This window comes from Papio anubis, chromosome 8, assembly GCF_008728515.1.
Source record: "Papio anubis isolate 15944 chromosome 8, Panubis1.0, whole genome shotgun sequence".
Lineage (NCBI taxonomy): Eukaryota > Metazoa > Chordata > Mammalia > Primates > Cercopithecidae > Papio > Papio anubis.
In genome coordinates, this window is record NC_044983.1 from 139,266,708 (window position 1) to 139,287,480 (window position 20,773).

Sequence of the window (20,773 nt, forward strand, 5' to 3'; positions counted from 1 at the left end):
CAGCGGCATCTGGTATCCTAGCAACTGCCGCTGCCGGCCGTGACCGCTAAGTCCTGGGAGCTGTTGGGCTCTGGGACCGCAGTTGCAGAAATGGAGGCAGAGGCGTGGGAGGCAGAAGGCTACAACCTAGTTCTGGACTCGGACCTGTATGATGCAGATGTCTATGATGTCCCAGACCCTGGGCTGCTCACCGAAAAGAATGGTGAGGGGTCCTGGCCTTGTCCCACAGGCATCCGCCAGGAAGTGGGTCTCACTCGGGCTTGGGTTCCATCCCCTGGAACGAAACTCCCCTGGGCAGTGCCTGGCAGGGCAGGGCCCCTGGAGGAGGGCTCCCCATAACCGTCAGGGTCGGAGACCTGAGGCTGTAGGTGGCAGAACTTCCAGTTCCCGCCCGCAGAGTTGACTTTCACGGAGCCGTCGCAGGTCCTGCCCTTTCTGACCAGCAGCCAGCAGTGGCAAAGCCTGACCCCGCGCGCCCGCGCCCGCCGGCTGTGGCTGCTTCTGCGCACCAGCCTCCACGAGGTCGTGGAAAAGGTGCGCTGTGCTCGTCCTGTGCCTCCAGGCCTCTTTCGGGATCTGGTCCTTCCCCTAGGGGTTCCCTAGGCCGGAGCAGCCCCAACCTTTGACGGCGGGTCCGCTCACCCCGGCCCACAGGAGAAGAGAGGCGAGCTGCGCGTGGCGCGCCTGACGCATGGGCTGGAGCCACTGCGCCGCTTGGAGGTGGCAGCCGGGCTGCGCTCAGTGGCGCAGGACCCGGTGGGCGGACGCTTCGTGGTGCTGGACGGCGCGGGCCGCCTGCACCTGCACAAGGAAGACGGCTGGGCACAGGAGACGCTGCTGGCGCCTGTCGGGCTTACGGGGCTGGTGACCGTGTTGGGCCCGCTGGGTGCCGTGGGCCGTTTTGTAGGCTGGGGCCCCGCGGGGCTGGCCATTCTGAGGCCCAACCTCAGCCTGCTGTGGCTGAGCGAGCCGCAGGTGGGCAGGGCCCCGGGTTGGGCGCCCACCTGCTGCCTGCCGGTGCCTGACCTCAGGCTGCTGCTGGTGGCGGAGATGGACAGCAGCCTGGCGCTCTGGCAGTTCCGCTCAGGTGGTCGCCGCCTAGTGCTGCGAGGGTCACCACTGCACCCGCCCCCGAGCCCAACGGGCAGGCTCATGCGTCTGGCTGTGGGGCCGGTTCCTCCCCACCACGTCCTGCGCTGCTTCGCGGCCTATGGCTCGGCCGTGCTCACTTTCGATCTGCATGCCTGGACTCTGGTAGATGTGCGCTGGGATCTGCACAAAACGTGAGGGGGAATCCCCCTAAGGAGGGCCAGGCATGTAGGGGTACAGGGCCCTCACAAGGCGATGTTAAGTCCGTTGGGCTTCTCCCATTCCCCACTTGTAGCACCATCTCGGACCTGGCTTACTGCGAGGAAGTAGAGGCAATGGTGACAGCTTCCCGGGACAGCACCGTGAAGGTGTGGGAGGCTAACTGGCAGATCCGGATGGTGTTCGTGGGCCACACAGGTGCTCTGAATTCTCTGCACCCCGAGCCTCGGCCTTTTGCCTCCAGCCGCTCTAGGCTGTCCAGCATCTCTGCAGCTCTGGCCAGGCCTTGCTGCGCTGACTGCAACATAGGTTGAAGGCTCCCCGGTCTTCAGTCAGCCGAGTGACCTGCACCCCTCCCACAGGCCCGGTGACGGCTATGGCTGTGCTGCCTAACACGACCCTGGTGGTGTCGGCCTCACAGGACGGGACGCTACGCACCTGGGACTTGCAGGCGGCGGCGCAGGTGGGCGAGGTAGCACTGGGCTACTGGGGTCAGGACAAGCTGTCCCGGCGCGTGGGCCGTCTGCTGGCGCCAGCACGCCCGGGCTGGCCGGTGCTGTCCCTGTGCGCGAGCAGCATGCAACTGTGGAGCGTACGCGAGCTTTACTCGCCGTTGGCGCAACTGCCCGCCAAGGTGGTCCATGTGCAGGTGGCGCCTGCGTTGCCTGCGCCTGCGCACCCGTCTCTGCCTACTCGCCTCGTGTGCGCGTGCACCGACGGCTCAGTCTACCTCCTGTCAGCTGCCACCGGGCGCATAGTGAGCTCACTGCTGCTGGAGCCGGAGGACTGCGCGGCAGCCGTGGCCTACTGCTTGCCGCGCGAGGCGCTGTGGCTGCTGACCAAGGCCGGGCACCTGGTCCGCGCCAACGCGGCGCGCTGCCCCATGAGCGTGCTGCACCGCGTGTGCCCGCCGCCGCCCCCTGCGCCGCAGCCTTGCTGTCTGCACCTGTACAGCCACCTCACGGATCTCGGAGGCGCCTTCTCCTCCTGGGAGGTCGTGCGCCAGCACCAGGGCGAGTTGCGCCGCAGCGCTGTGGCCTGCGCCTGCAAGAACAAGAACCGGTGGGTGCCGGAGCCGGCGAGGGTCTGGCGGGCAGAAGGAGCAGCAGGGTCCGCGCCAACAGGCTCTTCCCACTCGCAGGTACCTGCCCGTGGTGGGGCACATGGACGGCACGCTGTCAGTCCTGGATTGGCTGTCGTCGAAGACTGTCTTCCAAACGGAGGCGCACAGCCCAGGCCCAGTCGTCGCCATCGCATCCACCTGGAACAGCATCGTGTCTTCGGGTCAGTAGCTCCCCTGCCAAGGGTCAGGCTGCCACAGAGCCCCCTCCCCTCCGACAAGGCCCAGCCAGGCTCCGCTGCCCACAGGTGGGGACCTGACGGTGAAGATGTGGCGCGTCTTCCCCTACGCCGAGGAGAGCCTGAGCCTGCTGCGCACCTTCTCCTGCTGCTACCCGGCCGTGGCGCTCTGTGCGTTAGGCAGACGCGTCACCGTGGGCTTTGAAGACCCAGATAGCGCTACCTACGGCCTGGTGCAGTTTGGCCTGGGCGACAGTCCGCGATTAGACCACCGGCCCCAGGACGACCCCACGGACCACATCACCGGTGAGGGGGCAACACGGGTGAAGCCCAGCCCCCGCCCGGCTCGGTTCCTGACCCTGAACCCTGCCCCCAGGCCTGTGCTGCTGCCCCACGCTCAAGCTGTATGCCTGCTCCAGCCTGGACTGCACCATTCGCATTTGGACCGCTGAGAACCGCCTCCTGCGGTAGGCTGGGAGGTGGGGAGGACTGGGGTCTCCTCCCTCTGCCTCGCACCAGAGCCCAGTGGCTGAACTGGGTGGAGAAGGCCTTGTCCCTGCTGAGCCTCGGTTGCCCTGGGTCACCTCCAGGCTCCTGCAGCTGAATGGTGCCCCTCAGGCCCTGACTTTCTGCAGCAACAGTGGAGACCTGGTGCTGGCACTGGGATCCCGCCTCTGCCTGGTGTCCCATAGGCTCTACCTGCCTACATCCTACCTAGTTAAGGTGTGTGGTGAGGACAGAGTGAGCAAGGTGGGCCCCTCACCTTGCCCACCTTGGGGGAGCAGACCTGGGTTCCCCCAGCCAGGCATACAGGTTCCTTCTCCTATTCAGAAGATGTGCTGGAAGGTCCCAGACATGGTGGACGACCCTCCGCTGCCACTGACGAGCCAGGAATCACTGACTTCCACCCAACTGCAGAGGCTCAGCAACCTCCATCGGGCAGCCAGCCTCAGGTCCCATATGGGCCTGCTCAACCCTCCTGGAGGCCCCCCTTTCCCACCCTGGGTGAGGGCCTGGCTGCGTGGGGCCCTCTGGAGTTGATGCAAGCCTGCCTGAGCCTTGGCACACCCATTTGGGGTCGGTCCTTGTCCCAGCCTCTGCCCCAGCCCACTGACATGCCACCCAGCATCCCACCTGTGCCTGTCCCTGTTTGCAGCAAGGCCTTGCCTCTCATCCATCGTCGGAGGGCAACATCTCAGCACCTTGTGCCGAAGGAGGTGGGGTGGGTCCTCCTTAACCCGCCCTGCCCAGGCTCAGGCCCCAGCCTTCAGCCCTGGGGCAGGCCTGGGATCCCTGTGGTTGTCTGGGCAGCACGTAGCAAGGCTCAAGGAAGAGCAGGCTGATCCCTGAACCCTGACTCAGGACTTGGACGCCCTAGTGGCCCGGGACCGAGACCTTCAGCAGTTGAGGCTGGGGCTAGTGGTCCCAGCAGCCCGGCCCCCACCCTCCTGGCAGCAGCGCCAGGAAGGCTTTGACAATTACCTCCGTCTGATCTATGGCTCTGGCCTGCTGGTAGGTGTGGGGTCTCCCCCAACCCAGTCCTGACCCTGGCCCCTCCTCTCCACCCACCGCTCCCACCTGGTCTCTGATGGTCCGTCTGCTCCTGCTACCCTCCCAGGGCATGCAGTTTGGAAGGGAGTCCCAGCAGTGGAGCACCGGGACCCTCACAGTAGAGAGAGAGACCTGGGATGTGTGTGCCCTACCCCAAGCTGCCCACTGTCTTGCCCGGGGTGAGGTCAGCACTGCAGCCCAAACAGTGCCAACAGCCCTGTCCCCACAGGACCTGGGGCCCCTGGACCAGCACTTCTCCCATCCTCCCCGAGTCACAGTGCCAATCCCACCCATCCACCGTAGGGTGCACAGCAAGGCATCCCAGGTAAGGCTTCCCACCCTCCCACATGCCTGCTGGGCCGCCATGGCCCTTCTGCCACCCTGTGACTCCTCCTATACTCCAGCTTTTGGCCCGCTCCTCACTGAGCCACTGCCTGGGTCTCAGTCTGGATCTACAGCTGCAGTTGGAGCAGCTCCGAGGGAGGATGACCGTAGCCCTGGACCTGCCATCCTCCCACCTGCAGTGCAGGGTGAGGGACCCAGGCACGTGGGGTACCACCTTCTGAGGGACAGAGCTGCAGGGGCGCTGGGGACTGTGTTGTTCTGAGCCCCCATTCTATCCCCCAGATCCCACTGCTGCCAAAGAGACAGCCCAAGGAACCTCTTTCTAGCCTTGGGGGCTTCTTTCCTGCCACTGTGCAGCCCCACAAGGTGAGACCCCCACCCAGCTTCTGGAGAGCCACTCCTCTCCAGGCATCGCTCTTGTGCCTGCCATCTCCCCTTTGCTACAAATCTTTGTGTCCAAATCTGACCCAAGGGCCATGCCCACCTAAAACCAGAGGGCCAGGCTGCAGCCTCCCACGCACCCCTCACCCCTCACCCTTCACAGTCTGTCTAACCCTGTTCCAGTACAGCTGTGTTTGTGGCCACAGACTCCTTGCTGCTCTGGGAGCTGACATCAGGCAAAGCCAGGCCCCCAGCCGATTATGCCACACACTGCTTTCCCCCGTGGAGGCTGTGGAAAGGCAGGTCCCCTAGGGACTTTTCCTGGAAGATCAGAGTCCCTGCCCTTTAGAGGAGCAAAGTCAAGGGAACCTGGCCCTTCAGAATCCACTGTCTTCCCACCCTCACATACACCAGGTGCCCAGGCAGGCATCAGCCCCTCCCCCAGCATATGCCTGGCACCGTCACTTGCCCAGGTGGGTTATTGACTCTTTGGACCTGGGTACCACCATCAAGCTCTTCGTTGCCCTCTCTCCAAGCTCCTTTCTTCCTCCCTGGCCCCTGTGCTTCTTTTAGACTTTCTTGTCCCAGGGCTGGGCCAAGTCCTGTGAGGAGCTTGCGGGGTGTCAGGGCCCCTAGAAGCCAACACTTCCCCAGGTTTCCCTTCTCATTTGTCACAGCTGATGCTCACTGAGGGCCTCGCCCCTGGTATCTCAGGGTTCTCCTGCCATCTGTGTTGAGAGTAGGGGTGCCAGCTCAGTCAGCTGTCGGAGGCCTGGCAGCAGAGCTAGACTGGCGGCTGAGGGGCTCTGAGAGGTTATACAGGTGACCAAGGTGGTGGCCAGGCTGGGGGAATCCAGGTTCTCAGCATTCCCTGCTGTGCCCACCTCCAGTACTGCCTGAGGCCTATCTGCTTCCCCGGCTATGTGCCCAACTCAGTGGTGCTCCAGCAGATGTGGCTAAATGCGGAGGTCAGCGGCCTCGGATCCCTGACTCAGCTTGCCTCCCAGAGAAAGCTCAAGGCAAGGGACGGGGCTGGGGACTTTGCTGGTAGGGGAGGGCTCTGCTGTCCTTGCAACCCATCAGGCACCACCTCTTGCCCCTCTGCAGCCAGGGGCAAGCCAGGATGCCCTGTGGTTGCAGTACCCCAGGCCATCCCAAGCCCAATGGCAGAGAAAGCTGCTCCAGTGGCTGGGGGATAAGCCTGGAGAGGAGGAGGAGGAAGATCAGAAGGAAGAGGAGGAGGAGAAGGAGGAGGTAGAGGAGGAGCTGGACTGGGCCTCGGCTTCCCTGAGCTCGCACTCCAGCCAGCAGCTGGATTCCTGGGAACTGGAGGAGCAGGTAGAGGCTCAGGCAGGGGCCCCAGGCCACCACGGGAGGTGGGCTTACACTGAGACCCAGACAGGTGGGACCTGTAGCCACTGCTGTTCCACTAGAGTGCTGTGGACTGGACCCGGGAGCCCCGGCGGCGCACCTGCGAGACTGCCAGGACCCACCCTCATCCCTGGCACCGTCATGGGAGTTTGCTTTTGGATGAGCATTACGCGCATCTGCCCAAGTTTCTGCATTTCTTCATCTACCAGACCTGGTTCAAAGAGTTGTTCCCCGTCTTCAACCTGCAGGTTGGAGGGAATTCAGGATGCCTGAGAAGCATGGGTTAGGGTGAGGGACAGGGGAGAAGGTAGGGGCTGGCTTGGGTGTGACATGGGAGCAGGACCTCAGCATACTATCTTGCAGGCATACCCGGAGGCGGGCACGGTGGAGGGCCTGGCCTCACTGTTGGTGGCCGTGCTGGAGGAGACCACGTGGGTGGACCGTGTGCACATCCTGCAGGTGCTACTGAGACTGCTGCCCAACATAAGCAGTGATCTCCAAGGCCAGCTGCAGGGCCTGCTCATACACTTGCTCAACCTGGACCAGCCCCCCAGCCTCCAGGTGTGCCCCTTGTCCTGCCCCCAGTCTTCCTTCCTGCCCACCCGCCCTCAGCAACCACATCCCCTCCACCTGCCTCAGGACCAGACGCAGAAGAAGTTCGTGATGCTGGCGCTGCAGCTGCTCCTGGCCTGCTCCCTGGAGTCCCGGGATGTGGTGCTGGAGCTCATGTCCTACTTCCTCTACTCTCCCGTGCGCTGCCGGTGAGTCTCGCTCCGGCCCAGCCCTCCCTGCCACTGGGAAGGCCTCTGGACAGCCACATGCCTCTGTCCCAGGCCAGAGCTCAAGAAGCTGCTGCATGGTCTGGGCCTTCAGGACCCGGAAGGCTTCCTGTTCAAGGAGATGATGACCTGGGTCCAGAGCCCCGACCTGGACTCCAAGGCTGGTTTGCGTACTCGCTGCTGCCAGAAACTGGAGGACATGATCCAGCAGCTTCAGGTTGGGCTGGTGGGGGCCGGGGGTGCCTTGGGAACCCTGTTGCCTTCTCTGGCTTTCTACAAGTCCTGGGATCAAAACCAGCTGAGGCCACGGGCTCCTTGCCTTGCCCAGTCCTGGGCCTCCAGCCTCCCTGCCCTGAGCATCTCTGGAGATTTCCCTGTGCAGGTGGAAGTCACAGGGGGTGTCTGGCCCTGGGTGTGGAGCCAGGGACAGCCCTGGGACCTCCTTGTCAAGGGAGGGGCAGCCCCTGCTTTGGGCTGAGGGTCGGGCAGAAGGGAGTTTCAGTGGCCATGAGGGTGCTCAAGGAGCCAGGGTGCTTGGCCGTGGGTCACTTCCCCACAGATGGAAAGCTCGCAGCCACTGTCTTCAGCCAAGTTGCTGGTGGTGCTGCCCAAGGTCTCCAAGACCTCAGCACTTTCCTCTCCTCCCAAGGAGACCCCATCGCAGACTTCAGTGGTCTCTGCGGCACCCACGCATGCCTCCGTGATGCCCTCGGGCACCTCCTGGTCACCCTCCAGCATCTCTAGGAGGCTCTCGCAGGTCTCAGAGGTGCCTTCGATGGTGGTCTCACCTGCGGAGCCGCACTCTCTCTCCCCGGAGCTCCAGGCCCAGCAGACGCTGGCACCCACGCGCAGCTGGGGGACCGGCCAGCTCGGTCTCAGAGTGCTCTCCGAGACGCTGAAGAGCTTCTGCCTGGAGCCCGAGGCCCGCCTGGGCCCTGCGGGGCCTGCTCAGCTGCCCGAAGAGCCGCCGCTGCTGGAGGAGACCGACTGGTCGCACTCGCAGCTGCTGGACTTGGGCCCCATAGACGCGCTCAACTTCTTCTGTCAGCAGCTGCGGGCGCAGCAGCGGAGCTCGCTCCAGGAGGAGGCTGCGCATCCGTACCCGCCGGTGCCCGACACGGTGGCGCCGGTGCCCGACATGGTGGTGCCACCACCCCGGGAGCACTGGTGCGCGGGGCCTGCGCCGGCGGGGCCTGCGTGGGGCGGCCAAGCGTGGGGCGGCCAAGCGTGGGGCTGGACCGGCTGAACCCTCCTCTTTGCCTCCAGGTACCACCCCATCCTCCGGCTGCAGGAGGCCAAGGCGCAAAGGTCCGCGAGGTGCGCCATGAGACTGAGGGGTGAGTGGGGCCAGGGGTGGAGACTGGGCCCCCATCCCGCCCCAGACCCCAGGCCTCACAAGCCTCCGCCCGCCCCCAGGCCCGATGCTTTCCCGGCTCTGTGCGGGCCGCACCCTGGATGGCCCCATCCGGACGCTGAAGCTGCCGCTGCCACGTGTGGAGCCGCAGCCTTTCCCCCGGGACTGGCCCACGCCCCCACGCCCGCTGCCCCCGCGGCTCCTGCAGCCCGCCTTGCAGCGCTACTTTCTGCCAGAGGACGCGGACCCTGACACCTATGGCTGACCGGGCTGGTGGCCTCAGCCTGCCTGGCTCTGGGGCTTGCCATTGGTATTTGGCCAAGGCCTGCGTCGGGAATAAAGTCCAGAGAATTTCTTTCCGCAGGATGCCGCCTGCTTTGGAGGGCCCTGGGGTGCGCAGGGTGGGCGGGCGGGCGGCCTGAGCCTACAGTGGCGGCAGAAGGCGGGAGCCGGAGGCCTGGGAGGTGGCCATCATGGGCACCAGCGTTCCTGGAGGGGTGGCCGGCCTAGGGCAGAGGAGGCCCATAGCGGGGCCCCATCCGCTGGGCACGGAGCAAACGTTTTCTGGTCAAGTACTAGGTGTGGAGATGCGGGCTGACCTTAGAGAACGCGTCCTGGGCCAGCCCACAGCCCGGGGTGGAGGGGAGTCCTGGCGGGCCTGGGAGGTCACAGACTGGGCCTTCTGGGTCGACACAGGTGAGACCAGGAGTTTGCAGACCTTGCTTTCGTTACTTTTGCTCTGGAAAAGAGAAGAATTGACGAAGGCACCAGGAGCTTTTTTCTTAGCAACAACGAAGAAGATCCTCTCACCCCTTTAGCCTAAAAACCCCTAGGGGATGGGTTTGGTTCCGGTTCCCAAGGACTCAGCCTCTGGGCCGGGCTCCTCTGCGCTGTGTGGCCTGGCAGGGCACAATACCTTTGCACAGGCTCTCGGGGTGGCTCTGGGGGAAATGCCCGGCTTTTACACCTGTATTTTGTGTTGTCTGAGCAGTGATTTCTCTCCTGTATTTCTAGCCTCTGGCTTTACTGGTTTCTTCACGATGGCTCTGGTTAGAATCGCTCCTCCACACCTTCCCCGTCACCCCAACCTGTGCGGTGGCTCTTGTTATGGGGCCACCAAATGGCTGCTCTTTCCCAGGCCAGTGCTTGACACAGTGGTACCACCATCCCAAGAGCACGGGTGCGCAGGGCCATGTGGGATGGCCAAGTTGCTGGGCCCAGCTGAACCTGCCTCTTTACATCTAGGCACTCCCCCATCCGCCCACTGCAAAAGGCCAAGGTTCACAGGTGTGCGATGAGACTGAGGGCTGAGTCTGTCACTAGAGGACTTGACACTTTTTATGAAAAATTAGTAAACCTAGATACCTCGGTCAGTGTCTAGCAATGCCAAGGCCCCAGTTTGGGTTCAAGCCTGCTGGGACAATCCTGCAGCTCCTGGGCCACAAGAGTAGCCAAGGCCCTCTGATTTTTGGTCAGGACACAGAAAGATAGCAGGGGACAGGGGGGAACTGAGGGACCCCACATGACCTGCAGTCAGACAAGGTAGGTCAGAGAATTTATTTATGGCTATCTCTCTCTCTTTTTTTTTTTGAGACAGAGTCTCGCTCTGTCACCCAGGCTGGAATGCGATGGCGTGATCTCGGCTCACTGCAACCTCCGCCTCCCAGGTTCAAGCAATTCTCCTTCCTCAGCCTCCTGAGTAGCTGGGATTATAGGCATGTGTCACCACGCCCGGCTAATTTTGTATTTTTCATAGAGATGGGGTTTCATCATGTTGACCAGGCTGGTCTCAAACTCCTGACCTCAGGTGATCCGCCTGCCTCAGCCTCTCAAAGTGCCAGGATTACAGGCGTGAGCCATCATGCCTGGCCTTCTTTATGGCTATGTCTAAGACAACAAAGGCAGGGGAAAAGTCCTGCCTTGGGGAGAAAAAGGAGGGTGGGAAAAGGTCAAAGAGAGAGATTCTGTTGTCTGAGTCTTGCCTCTGAGGCCTAAGTGCCCCAACATTATAACAAGGGATATGGGAGTTATAAGCCAGGAACTGTGGGTGAAAACCATTAGACAGATATCATAATATCACACCCACACATCAGGCAAGAGACTTGTTCCCTAAAAATTACCTAGTTTAGCCGGGCACGGTGGCTCATGCCTGTAATCCCAGCACTTTGGGAGGCCGAAGCGGGCATATCACGAGGTCAGGAGTTCGAGACCATCCTGGTTAACACAGTGAAACCCATCTCTTCTAAAAATACAAAAAATTAGCTGGGCCTGGTGGCAGGCGCCTGTAATTCCAGCTACTTGGGAGGCTGAGGCAGGAGAATCGCTTGAACCCGGGAGGTGGAGGTTGCAGCAAGCAGAGGTCAGGCCACTGCACTTCAGCCTGAGCGACAGAGCAAGACTTTGTATCAAAAAAATCATGCCTGTAATCCCAGCACTTTGGGAGGCTGAGACAGGCAGATCACTTGAGGTCAAGAGTTTGAGACTAGCCTGGCCAACATGATAAAACCCTGTCTCTACTAAAAACACAAAAATTAGCCGGGCGTAGTGGCACATGCCTGTAGTCTCAGCTACTCGGGAGGCTGAGGCAGAAGAATTGCTTGAACCCAGGAGGCAGAGGTTGCAGTGAGCCGAGATCGCACCATTGCACTCCAGCCTGGGCGACAAGAGCAAGACCATGCCTCAAAAAAAGAAAGAAAAAAAAAGGGCCGGTCTCGGTGGCTCACAGTTGTAATCCCAGCACTTTGGGAGGTGGAGGTGGGTGGATCACCTGAGGTCAGGAGTTCAAGACCAGCCAGACCAACATGGAGAAACCCCATCTCTACTAAAAATACAAAATTAGGCGTGGTGGCGCATGCCTGTAATCCCAGCTACTTGGGAGGCTGAGACAAGAGAATCACTTGAACCTGGAAGGCAGAGGTTGCAGTGAACCTAGATCACACCATTGCTCTCCAGCCTGGGCAACAAGAGTGAAACTCCGTCTCAAAACACACACACACACACGCGCAAAAAAAAAAAAAAAAAAAAAAAAAGTCTAGCCAACATGGTGAAACCCTGTCTCTACTAAAAATACAAAGATTAGCGAGACTTGGTGGCACATGCCTGTAGTCCCAGCTACTCAGGAGGCTGAAGCAGGAGAATCGCTGGAACCTGGGAGGCGGAGGTTACAGTGAGCCGAGGTCGTGCCACTGTGCTCCAGCCTGAGTGACAAAGCGAGACTCTGTCTCAAAAAAAAAGAAAGAGAAAATCTTCCTGTGGTGTGATTGCTTCTCCTTTATGGAAATTCACGTAGATATCCTGGAAGTCTAACCTGATGAAAGAGTTCTTGAATTTAATAAGACACAGGAAGAATGTGCGTCCAAGGTTATAAGGCTAGACTACATTATAGAGGAATGTAAACAAGAAAACTAGTACCTTGAGAACACGTGGCTCTTACCAACAGCTCTGTGGCACTGCTCTGATGGTAACACCTGGTCCACCCAAGTGGTCCCCAAGCAGCAGGGGCTCTGCAGGGGGAGCTGACCATTGTAGTGGCCAGATGGCACCAGAGGGAATGTGACGGGAAAGATCCAGGTGGAGCTAATGCCTACCTTGATGAGTTGGCCTCTTCCTTTTGTTCCTCAGGCCTACTCCCAGGCAGCTGCTCCCTCTAATTTTTCCCTTGCTGATTCCTATTTCTGTTATTCATCTGTCACCTGTGTCATCAAGTCCCTGAATTAAATTCTGTCAAAAGGGTGGTCACTGTATTTCTGACTAGGGGATCCTGATGGATCCACTCTTGCCTGGGAAAGCTGTTGTTCTTTTGGATGCTAGACTTGTATGTGGTTACCTGGTTACACCTACTTATTCATCCAAACAGTATCTCAACTATCTTGTATTTCCTAAGCAGACAATCACAGCTTTGGCAAATAATGATGATTTCTCCTTTTGTAAAATATACATCTTATTTCCTTTTTGCTTTGGCAAGGACTACCAAAATAATGTTAAAGAGTATCAATTACGGCCAAGGCTGGCAGATCATTTGAGGTCAGAAGTTTGAGACCAGCCTGACCAACATGGTGAAACTCCGTCTCTACTAAAAATACAAAAAATTAGCCGGCCATGGTGGCACATGCCTGTAGTCTCAGCTACTCAGAAGGCTGAGGCAGGAGAATCACTTGAACCCAGGAGGCGCAGAGGTTGCAGTGAGCTGAGATCTTGCCACTGTAGTCCAGCCTGGGTGACAGAGCGAGACCCTGTCTCGGGGAAAAAAAAAAAAAGTATCAATTATAGCAGTTTTGTTTTTGGTTTTGTTTTGTCTTTTTTTTATGAGACAGGGTCTCACTCCGTTACCCAGGCTGCAGTGCAGTGGTGTGATCATGTCTTATTGCAGCCTTCACTTCCCTGGGCTCAGGTGATCCTTCCTCCTCAGCCTCCCAAGTAGCTGGGACCACAGGCATGCACCATCGTGCCCAGCTAATTTTTGTATTTTTTGTAGAGACAGAGCTTCATCATGTTGTCCAGACTGGTCTGGAACTCCCAGGCTCAAGCAATCCTCCCACCTCAGCCTCCCAACATGCTGGGATTACAGGCATGAGCCACTGCACCCAGCCTAGCAACTACTCTTGTAATGGGACACAGAGTGAGTAGGGAATCTCTTATTAATAGTTATATTTACTATAAAGACACTGTAATCAAAATACTATTGATATAAAAATGGACAAATCCAGGTCAGGCATGGTGGCTCACACCTGCAATTCCAGCACTTTGGGAGGCCAAGGTGGGCAGATCATCTGAGGTCAGGAGTTCAAGACCAGCCCGGCTAACATGGTGAAAACCTGCCTCTACTAAAAGTACAAAAAAAATTAGCCAGACATGATGGCACACACCTGTAATCCCAGCTACTTAGGAGGCTGAGGCAGGAGAATAGCTTGAACCCAGGAGGCAGAGGTTGCAGTGAGCTGAGATCTTGCCATTGCAGTCCAGCCTGGGCAACAAGAGCGAAACTCGATCTCAAAACAAAAACAAAACAAAACAAAACAAAGGACAAACAGCAATGGTACAGAATAAACAATCCAGAAATACTTCCATTTATATCTGGACACTTAATATACACACAATCAGGCATTGCGGTTCAGGGGGAAGATATGGTTGACTTAATAAGTGATGCTGGCATAAGAGGCTGCCTGTGCAATGGGCAATGTGAAGGGGTAAGGTGAACGCACCCTGAGGTTGACTCTTTGCATTCAAATCCCAGCTCCTCTACCTTATAGCTCTGTGAACTTCAGCAGGTTGCCTAAGTTCTCTAAGCCTCAGGTCCCACATTTCTTTTTTCTTTTTTTTTTTTTCAGAGTCTCGCTCTGTCACCCAGGGTGGAGTACAGTGGCACAATCTCGGCTCACTGCAATCTCTGCCTCCCGGGTTCAAGTGATTCTCCTGCCTCAGCCCCCCAAGTAGCTGGGATTACAGACGTGTGCCACCATACCTGGCTAATTTTTTTTTTTTTTTTTTTGTATTTTTAGTAGAGACAGGTTTTCACCATGTTGGCCAGGCTGGTCTTGAACTCCTGACCTCAGATGATCCGCCCGCCTTGGCCTCCGAAAGTGCTGGGATTACAGGTGTGAGCCACCGTGCCTGGCCCCAGGTCCCCCATTTCTGAGGGGGGAATAAAAATGCAACGATGCCTCACAAGGCTGTTGTGAGAAATAAATGAATTGTATCTACACCGTTTAAGAATAGTGCCTAGCACAAAATATACTGATGAAAAAGAAAAAGGCTGGACTCCTACCTCATGTTATTTACAAAAGTAATTTTCAAATGATTTGAAGATTAGAATGTAAAAAGTAAAAGAATAAATATATCAGAAGACAACATAGAAAATATGTTAACATATTCATAGCACCCAGAGAAAGAAAAGATAGATGTATTTACGGATTTTATTTTATTTTATTTTATTTTATTTATTTATTTATTTATTTTTTGAGACAGGGTCTCACTCTGTCTGTCGCCCAAGCTAGAGTGCAGTGGTGAGATCTCAGTTCATTGCAACCTCCACCTCCTGGGTTCAAGCGATTCTCGTGCCTCAACCTCCTGAGTAGCTGGGATTTCAGGCACCCGCCACCATGTCTGGCTAATTTTTGTATTTTTAGTAGAGACGGGGGTTTCACCATGTTGGTCAGGCTGGTCTCCAACTCCTGACCTCGTGATCCACCCACCTCAGCCTCCCAAAGTGCTGAGATTATAGGCATGAGCCACTGCGCTTGACCTGGATTTTTTAAACTGTGGCAAAAGATGCTGCAAAATCAAAGACAGAACTCAAAATGATAAAATATTTAAATGTAAAGTGTAAAACTATAAGCATTTTGGAAGAAAATACAAAACAATCTTCTGGACCATCGCTCCTGTAGTCCCAGCACTTTGGGAGGCCGAGGCAGGTCGATCACCTGAGGTCAGGAGTTTGAGACTAACCTGGCCAACATGGTGAAACCTCATCTCTACAAAAACAGAAATCAGCTTGAGGCTGGGAGATTGAGGCTTCAGTGAGCCATGTTCTTGGCACTGCACTCCAACCTGGGTGACAAAGTTAGACTCTGTCTCTAAAAAAAATAAGAAAAAAGTAAAAATCATCTGAACCTAGAGATTGAATGAGTTCTTAGACTTGACACCAAAAGCACCATTTATAAAAGAAAAAAATCAGTAAATTGGATTTCATCAAATTTAAAAACTTTTGCTCTGTGAAAGACCTTGTTAAGAAGATGAAAAGATAAGCCACAGACTGACAGGAAATGTTTGCAAACTATCCATCTGAAAAGGGATTAATATGCAGAATATACGAGAAACTCAAACATCTCAACAACAACAAAAAAATCTGATTTAAACATGTTATACAAATGAGCCGAATGACATTTCTCGAAAGACATACAGACGGCCAACAAATACATGGAAAAAATGCTCAACATCACTAATCATCAGGGAAATATAAATCAAAACCACAATGAAGTGTTACCTCACCCCAGTTAGGATGGCTATTACCAAAAAGAAGAAAATAACAAGTACTGGTAAGGATACGGAGAAAACAACGTACTGTTGGAGGGAATGAAAACTGTGACAGCCACCATGGATAGCAGTGTGGAGGTTCCTCAAAAACTACAGATAGAACTACCAGATGATCCAGCAGTTTTACAACTGAGAAATTTATCCAAAGGAAAGCAAATCAGGCTATGGAAGAGATCTGCGCCCCGTGTTTATTGCAGTATTCACAGTAGCCGAGCTATGCAGTCAACCCAGTGTCCAACAATAGATTAATGCACAAAGAAAACGTGGTGCACATATACGATGGAACACTATTCAGCCATGAAAAGAATAAAAAACAACGTGGATGGAACTAGAGGACATTATGTTCATGAAATAAGGAACAGAAAGTTAAACGCTGCGTGTTCTCATTCACATGTGAAAGCTAAAGAAAGCTGACCGGGTACAAGTAGAAAGTAGAACAGAGGATACTGAGGCTGGGAAGGGAGGTGGGAAGGAGATAGGGAGAGGTTTGTTAAAGGTTGCAAAATTACAGCTAAATAGGAAGAATGAGTTTTAGCATTCTATATGACTGTAGGATGACTACAGCTGACAATTATATAGTTGCAAAAAGCTAGGAGGATATTGGATATTCCCAACACAAATAAATGACATGATGGATGTGCTAATTACCCTGATCTGATCAGTATACATTACATGCATTGAAATACCACTGTGTAGCCTATAAATAGATATAATTACTGTTTTTTTTGTTTTTTTTTGAGACGGAGTCTCGCTCTGTAGCCCAGGCTAGAGTGCAGTGGCGGGATCTCAGCTCACTGCAAGCTCCGCCTCCCGGGTTCACGTCATTCTCCGGCCTCAGCCTCCCGAGTAGCTGGGACTACAGGCGCCCGCCACCTCGCCCGGCTAGTTTTTTGTATTTCTTAATAGAGACGGGGTTTCACCGTGTTAGCCAGGATGGTCTCGATCTCCTGACCTCGTGATCCGCCCGTCTCGGCCTCCCAAAGTGCTGGGATTACAGGCTTGAGCCACCGCGCCCGCCCCGATGGTCTTAAGTGACAGGGTTAAGATTTGGGAGGCCATCAGCAACTCCCGTGATTGCCTCAGTTCCTGGTACCAAATTTAAACGGGCTTTTGATGCTTCAAAAATTTGTTCCTGGCCGGGCGCGGTGGCTCAAGCCTGTAATCCCAGCACTTTGGGAGGCCGAGGGGCGGTGGATCACAAGGTCAGGAGATCGAGACTATCCCACACATGGTGAAACCCCGCCTCTACTAAAAAATACAAAAACTAGCCGGCTGCAGGTGGAAGGGCTCTGTAGTCCCAGCTACTGGGAGGCTGAGGCGGAGAATGGCGTGAACTCCGGGGCGGAGCTTGCAGTGAGCCGAGATCACAACACACTGCACTCCAGCCTGGGAGATACAGTGAGACTGCCCCCAAAAAGAAATGCACAAAAACTGAGGAAAGTTTGGCGAGGTGTATGGCGCTTGTAGTCTCAGTTGCTGGAGGTTGAGAGGCTGAGAATGATGTGAACTTGGAGGTAGTGAGCTGCAGTGAGTTGAGATCCGGTTTATTTTCACTCCAGCCTGGTGACAGAGTGAGTATCTTGCCTCAAAAAAAAAAAAAAAAAAAAAAAATTTGTTCCCTTTTAATTTGGAAATGTCTAAAAGTGAGATTATCTTCTCTTCCTGGTAGATGGCGTCTAACCATGTCCCAAAGTGGGATGTTCAGACTCATTATAAACTTGGGGTGTAATATAAAAATTCAGACGTATTCCAGTCACACTGTAACTGGAAATGATGCTCCCAGGGCCTATGAGCCTATCTCCCATCCATATTACAGTTTGTCTAAGATCATTAATTTGATTTGCCAATTTTTGATCAATACCAGTTGTGAATTCCACAATCTTTTTGTTTGTTTGTTTGTTTGTTTTTGTTTGGTTTTTTTTTTGGTTTTTTTTTTTTTTTTTTTTTGAGACGGAGTCTCGCTGTGTCTCCCAGGCTGGAGTGCAGTGGCCTGATCTCGGCTCACTGCAAGCTCCGCCTCTCGGGTTCCCGCCATTCTCCTGCCTCAGCCTCCCGAGTAGCTGGGACCACAGGGGCCCGCCACCTCGCCCAACTAGTTTTTTGTATTTTTTTAGTAGAGACGGGGTTTCACTGTGTTAGCCAGGCTGGCCTCGATCTCCTGACCTCGTGATCTGCCCGTCTCGGCCTCCCAAAGTGCTGGGATTACAGGCTTGAGCCGCCACGCCCAGCCGAATTCCACAATCTTACAGAATTCTTTTGCCAATCGTTAACAAAGTTTACTGTCTGAACAGAGGAGTGCAATGCAACTCCTGCCACAGCAGCCGTAAGCTGAGACTGCAATTAATCCCATACTCACTGCAACTAAAGTAAAAATGAATCTTTTGGATCTATTTAAAACGCCTTTTAATACTTCAGTCAAAATATGGACGGATGGCGAGGCTTCCTACGGTCAGTCCACGGACACAGGGATCCACACGCCTTCTCTTGCTCTCATTGTCAGAATACGGTGATGCCAATTAAAAGTCGAATCAATGCAAGTAAACAATCTGCAGTTTTCACAGGTTATAGTTTGGGAATCTGGTTTAATAACTATATTTCCTACAACTAGCATATAAGGGGGCTTTACGCAACTTAGTAAAGGAACTGTTAGACTGGCATCTGTTCTTCTGCCATTACCATTTTGTTCATCTGTGAGTTGATGGTGCTCGATTGCAGTGTTTCCATCTCCGTGGAGGTGCTTTTCTTTGCATCTCCGATGGGTTCACTGTAGAACTTCAAATGTCTCGTGGGCATCCAAACAGGAAGCTTCACCAGAATTTTTGGTGAAACACAAGCAAAACCTCTTCCCCAGGTTACCACCTTCCCTGTTTCCCATGTCTTATTCTTGTTGTCTTTCCACCAAATCAGTTTTCCTTTATGTGGGCTGTTCTTTTTACCAGTACGATGTTGTTCTGCAAAAGTAGTAGTCTGATTTCTATAAATGTTTAAAAAATTTAAAGTATAGGGTGCTAGATTAAGTTGCATCTGAGGAGTGGTACACTCCTTACTGTCTCCCCCTTCTTTTTGTTTAACTAACTGAGTTTTGAGTGTTCTATTAGTTCTTTCAACTATGGCCTGTCCTTAGGAATTATAAGTCCTTGGGAATTTATAGATTATAATTTATAAAAATGAGGAATTCTTGTTGTATGTGTAATTTTCCACTGATTTAAGAATTTTTGGAAAGCTTTACTACAGTATCCTGGTCCATTGTCAGTTTTAATTTTTTCTGGAACTCCTATGACAGCAAAACAAGATAATAAATATTTTTTAACATGGGAAGTACTTTCTCCTGTCTGGCAGGTTGCCCATATGAAATGTGAATAAGTATCAACTGTTACATGAACACATGATAATTTTCCAAATGAAGGTACATGTGTAACATCCATTTGCCATAATGCGTTAGGACAGAGACCTCTGGGATTAACTCCTTCTGCCTCTTAAGTGGGCAGGTGTAGGACTTAACATTGGATGCAGTGTTGTACAATATCTTTTGCCTGTTTCCATGTGATATCAAATTTGTTTTTTACCCCTGCTGCATTTACATGAGTCAAAGCATGAAGTTCTTATGCTTTTATCAATGCAGAGGATACCAGTAAGTCAGCTTGTTCATTTGCTTTCGTTAAAGGCCTTGGTAATTTAGTGTGTGCTCGAATATGAGTAATATAAAATGGGAAATTTCGTTTTCTTACAGTTTGTTGTAATAAATTGAACAGCTGGTTTAACTGATCATCCATGCTATATTTAATTAGAGCTGTCTCAACATCCCTTGTAGCCTGTACTACATATGCAGAATTTGATGCAACATTAACAGGTTGATTAAAATCTTGTAACATTGTAATGACTGCAACTATGCTCTTTGGGCCGATTGATATTGAGTTTTGATGACTCACTCTTTTGGCCCTGTGTAAGCCGCTTTTCCATTGCTGGAACCATCAGTAAATACTGTCAGAGCATTTTCTAAAGGTTCATGTCTGGTAATTTTAGGTAAAATCCAAGTAGTCAATTTTAAAAACTGGAAGATTTTTGTTTTGGGGTAATGATTATCAATAATTCCCACAAAATCAGCAAGACCAATCTGCCATGCATCAGAATTGATAAAGGCTTGTCTAACTTGTTCCTTGGTTAAAGGAACAACTATTTTGTGTGGGTCATTTCCACACAAGTTTATTATTCACAACCTTGCCTGACCAATTAATGTAGCTATTTGATCCAAGTACAATGTAAAAGTCTTCATCGTACTGTGAGGAAGGAACCACCACTCCACAAGATCAGTATTTTGGACAATGATGCCTGTTGGAGAATGTGCAGTAGCAAAAATCAAAAGTTGGAGTGTGGCTAAGGAATCTATTCTATTTATTTGCGCTGACTGAATTTTTTCTTCCACTAATTTAATTTCCTTTGTTGCTTCCGGGGTTAGTATTCTTTTGCTATTTAAGTCTGGGTCTCCTCTTAAGATGGAGAACAAATTTGACATGGCATGAGTAGGAATGCCTACAGTTGGCCAAATCCAATTAATATCTCCTACCAATTTCTAAAAGTCATTTAATGTTTTTAATGTGTCTTTTCTTATTTCTATTTTTTGTGGCTTAATTTTTCCATTTTCTATCTGCATCCCTAAATAATGAAAAGGAGTAGAGGTTTGAATCTTATCAGATGCTATTGTCAGTCCTGCGTTAGCAACCTCTGCTTGCAGAATTGTGTAACAATCAATTAATTTGTCTCTTGTTTCTGCAGCACATAAAATATCATCAATATAGTGAATGATATAACAATCTGAAAATTTGTCTCTAACTGGTTGAAGGACTTGACCTACGAAAGTCTGACAAATAGTTGGACTATGAAGCATTCCCTGAGGTAATACTTTCCACTGAAACCTAGTGGCTGGTTCTTTATTATTTATGGCTGGGATAGTAAAGGCAAATTTTTCACAATCCTGCTCTGCCAGAGGAATGGTAAAAAAGCAGTCCTTCAGATCAATTACAATTAAAGGCCTGTCTGTTGGGATCATGGCCGGGGAGGGCAACCCGGGTTGGGGACGCCCCATGGCTTGAATTATGGCATTTACGGCTCTTAAGTCAGTTAACATACGCCATCTGCTGGACTTTTTCTGAATTACAAACACAGGAGAATTCCAAGGCGAGACTGAAGGCTCAAGGTGTCCCGTTTCTAGTTGTTCCTTTGCTAATAAATGTAAAGCCTCCAGGTTTTGTTTTTGTAGCGGCCACTGATTTGCCCATACCGGCCACTGATTTACCCATACTGGTTTCTCTGTTTTCCAAGTTAATGGAATGGGTTTAGGAGGCTCTACAGTGGC

General features: G+C 53.2%; 1 protein-coding gene across 6 annotated transcripts; it reads left to right on the forward strand.

Moving 5' to 3' along the window:
- The first annotated feature begins 90 nt into the window (after nt 1-90).
- On the forward strand, nt 91-8,751 carry WDR97 (WD repeat domain 97). 6 transcript variants are annotated; one of them, XM_021933295.2, is made up of 23 exons: nt 91-202; nt 398-534; nt 655-1,283; nt 1,385-1,506; nt 1,671-2,370; nt 2,450-2,592; nt 2,677-2,913; nt 2,984-3,074; nt 3,198-3,330; nt 3,439-3,612; nt 3,970-4,119; nt 4,226-4,483; nt 4,563-4,688; nt 4,786-4,869; nt 5,775-5,852; nt 5,992-6,222; nt 6,318-6,503; nt 6,619-6,816; nt 6,895-7,016; nt 7,089-7,251; nt 7,684-8,201; nt 8,301-8,371; nt 8,451-8,751. In XM_021933295.2, the coding sequence occupies exons 1-23, from the start codon at nt 91-93 to the stop codon at nt 8,651-8,653; spliced, it is 4,866 nt and encodes a 1,621-aa protein (XP_021788987.1). In that variant the 3' UTR covers nt 8,654-8,751. The 6 variants fall into 6 exon arrangements, with proteins under 6 accessions (XP_021788987.1, XP_009197181.1, XP_009197180.1 ...); XM_009198917.4 differs by lacking the exons at nt 91-202; nt 398-534 and having other exon boundaries at nt 939-1,283; nt 4,226-4,297; nt 4,388-4,483; nt 5,775-5,903; nt 6,025-6,222; XM_009198916.4 differs by lacking the exons at nt 91-202; nt 398-534 and having other exon boundaries at nt 939-1,283; nt 5,775-5,903; nt 6,025-6,222; nt 8,301-8,351.
- The last annotated feature ends 12,022 nt before the right edge of the window (nt 8,752-20,773 follow it).

What these genes read in the sequence shown, in the direction of transcription:
- WDR97 (XM_021933295.2), top strand. Translation starts at nt 91, where the DNA reads ATGGAGGCAGAGGCGTGGGAGGCAGAAGGCTACAACCTAGTTCTGGAC. An exon ending in GCTGAGAACCGCCTCCTGCG is followed by an intron (nt 3,075 to 3,197) that starts GTAGGCTGGGAG and finishes GGTCACCTCCAG; the next exon opens with GCTCCTGCAGCTGAATGGTG. An exon ending in TCCCCGTCTTCAACCTGCAG is followed by an intron (nt 6,504 to 6,618) that starts GTTGGAGGGAAT and finishes ACTATCTTGCAG; the next exon opens with GCATACCCGGAGGCGGGCAC.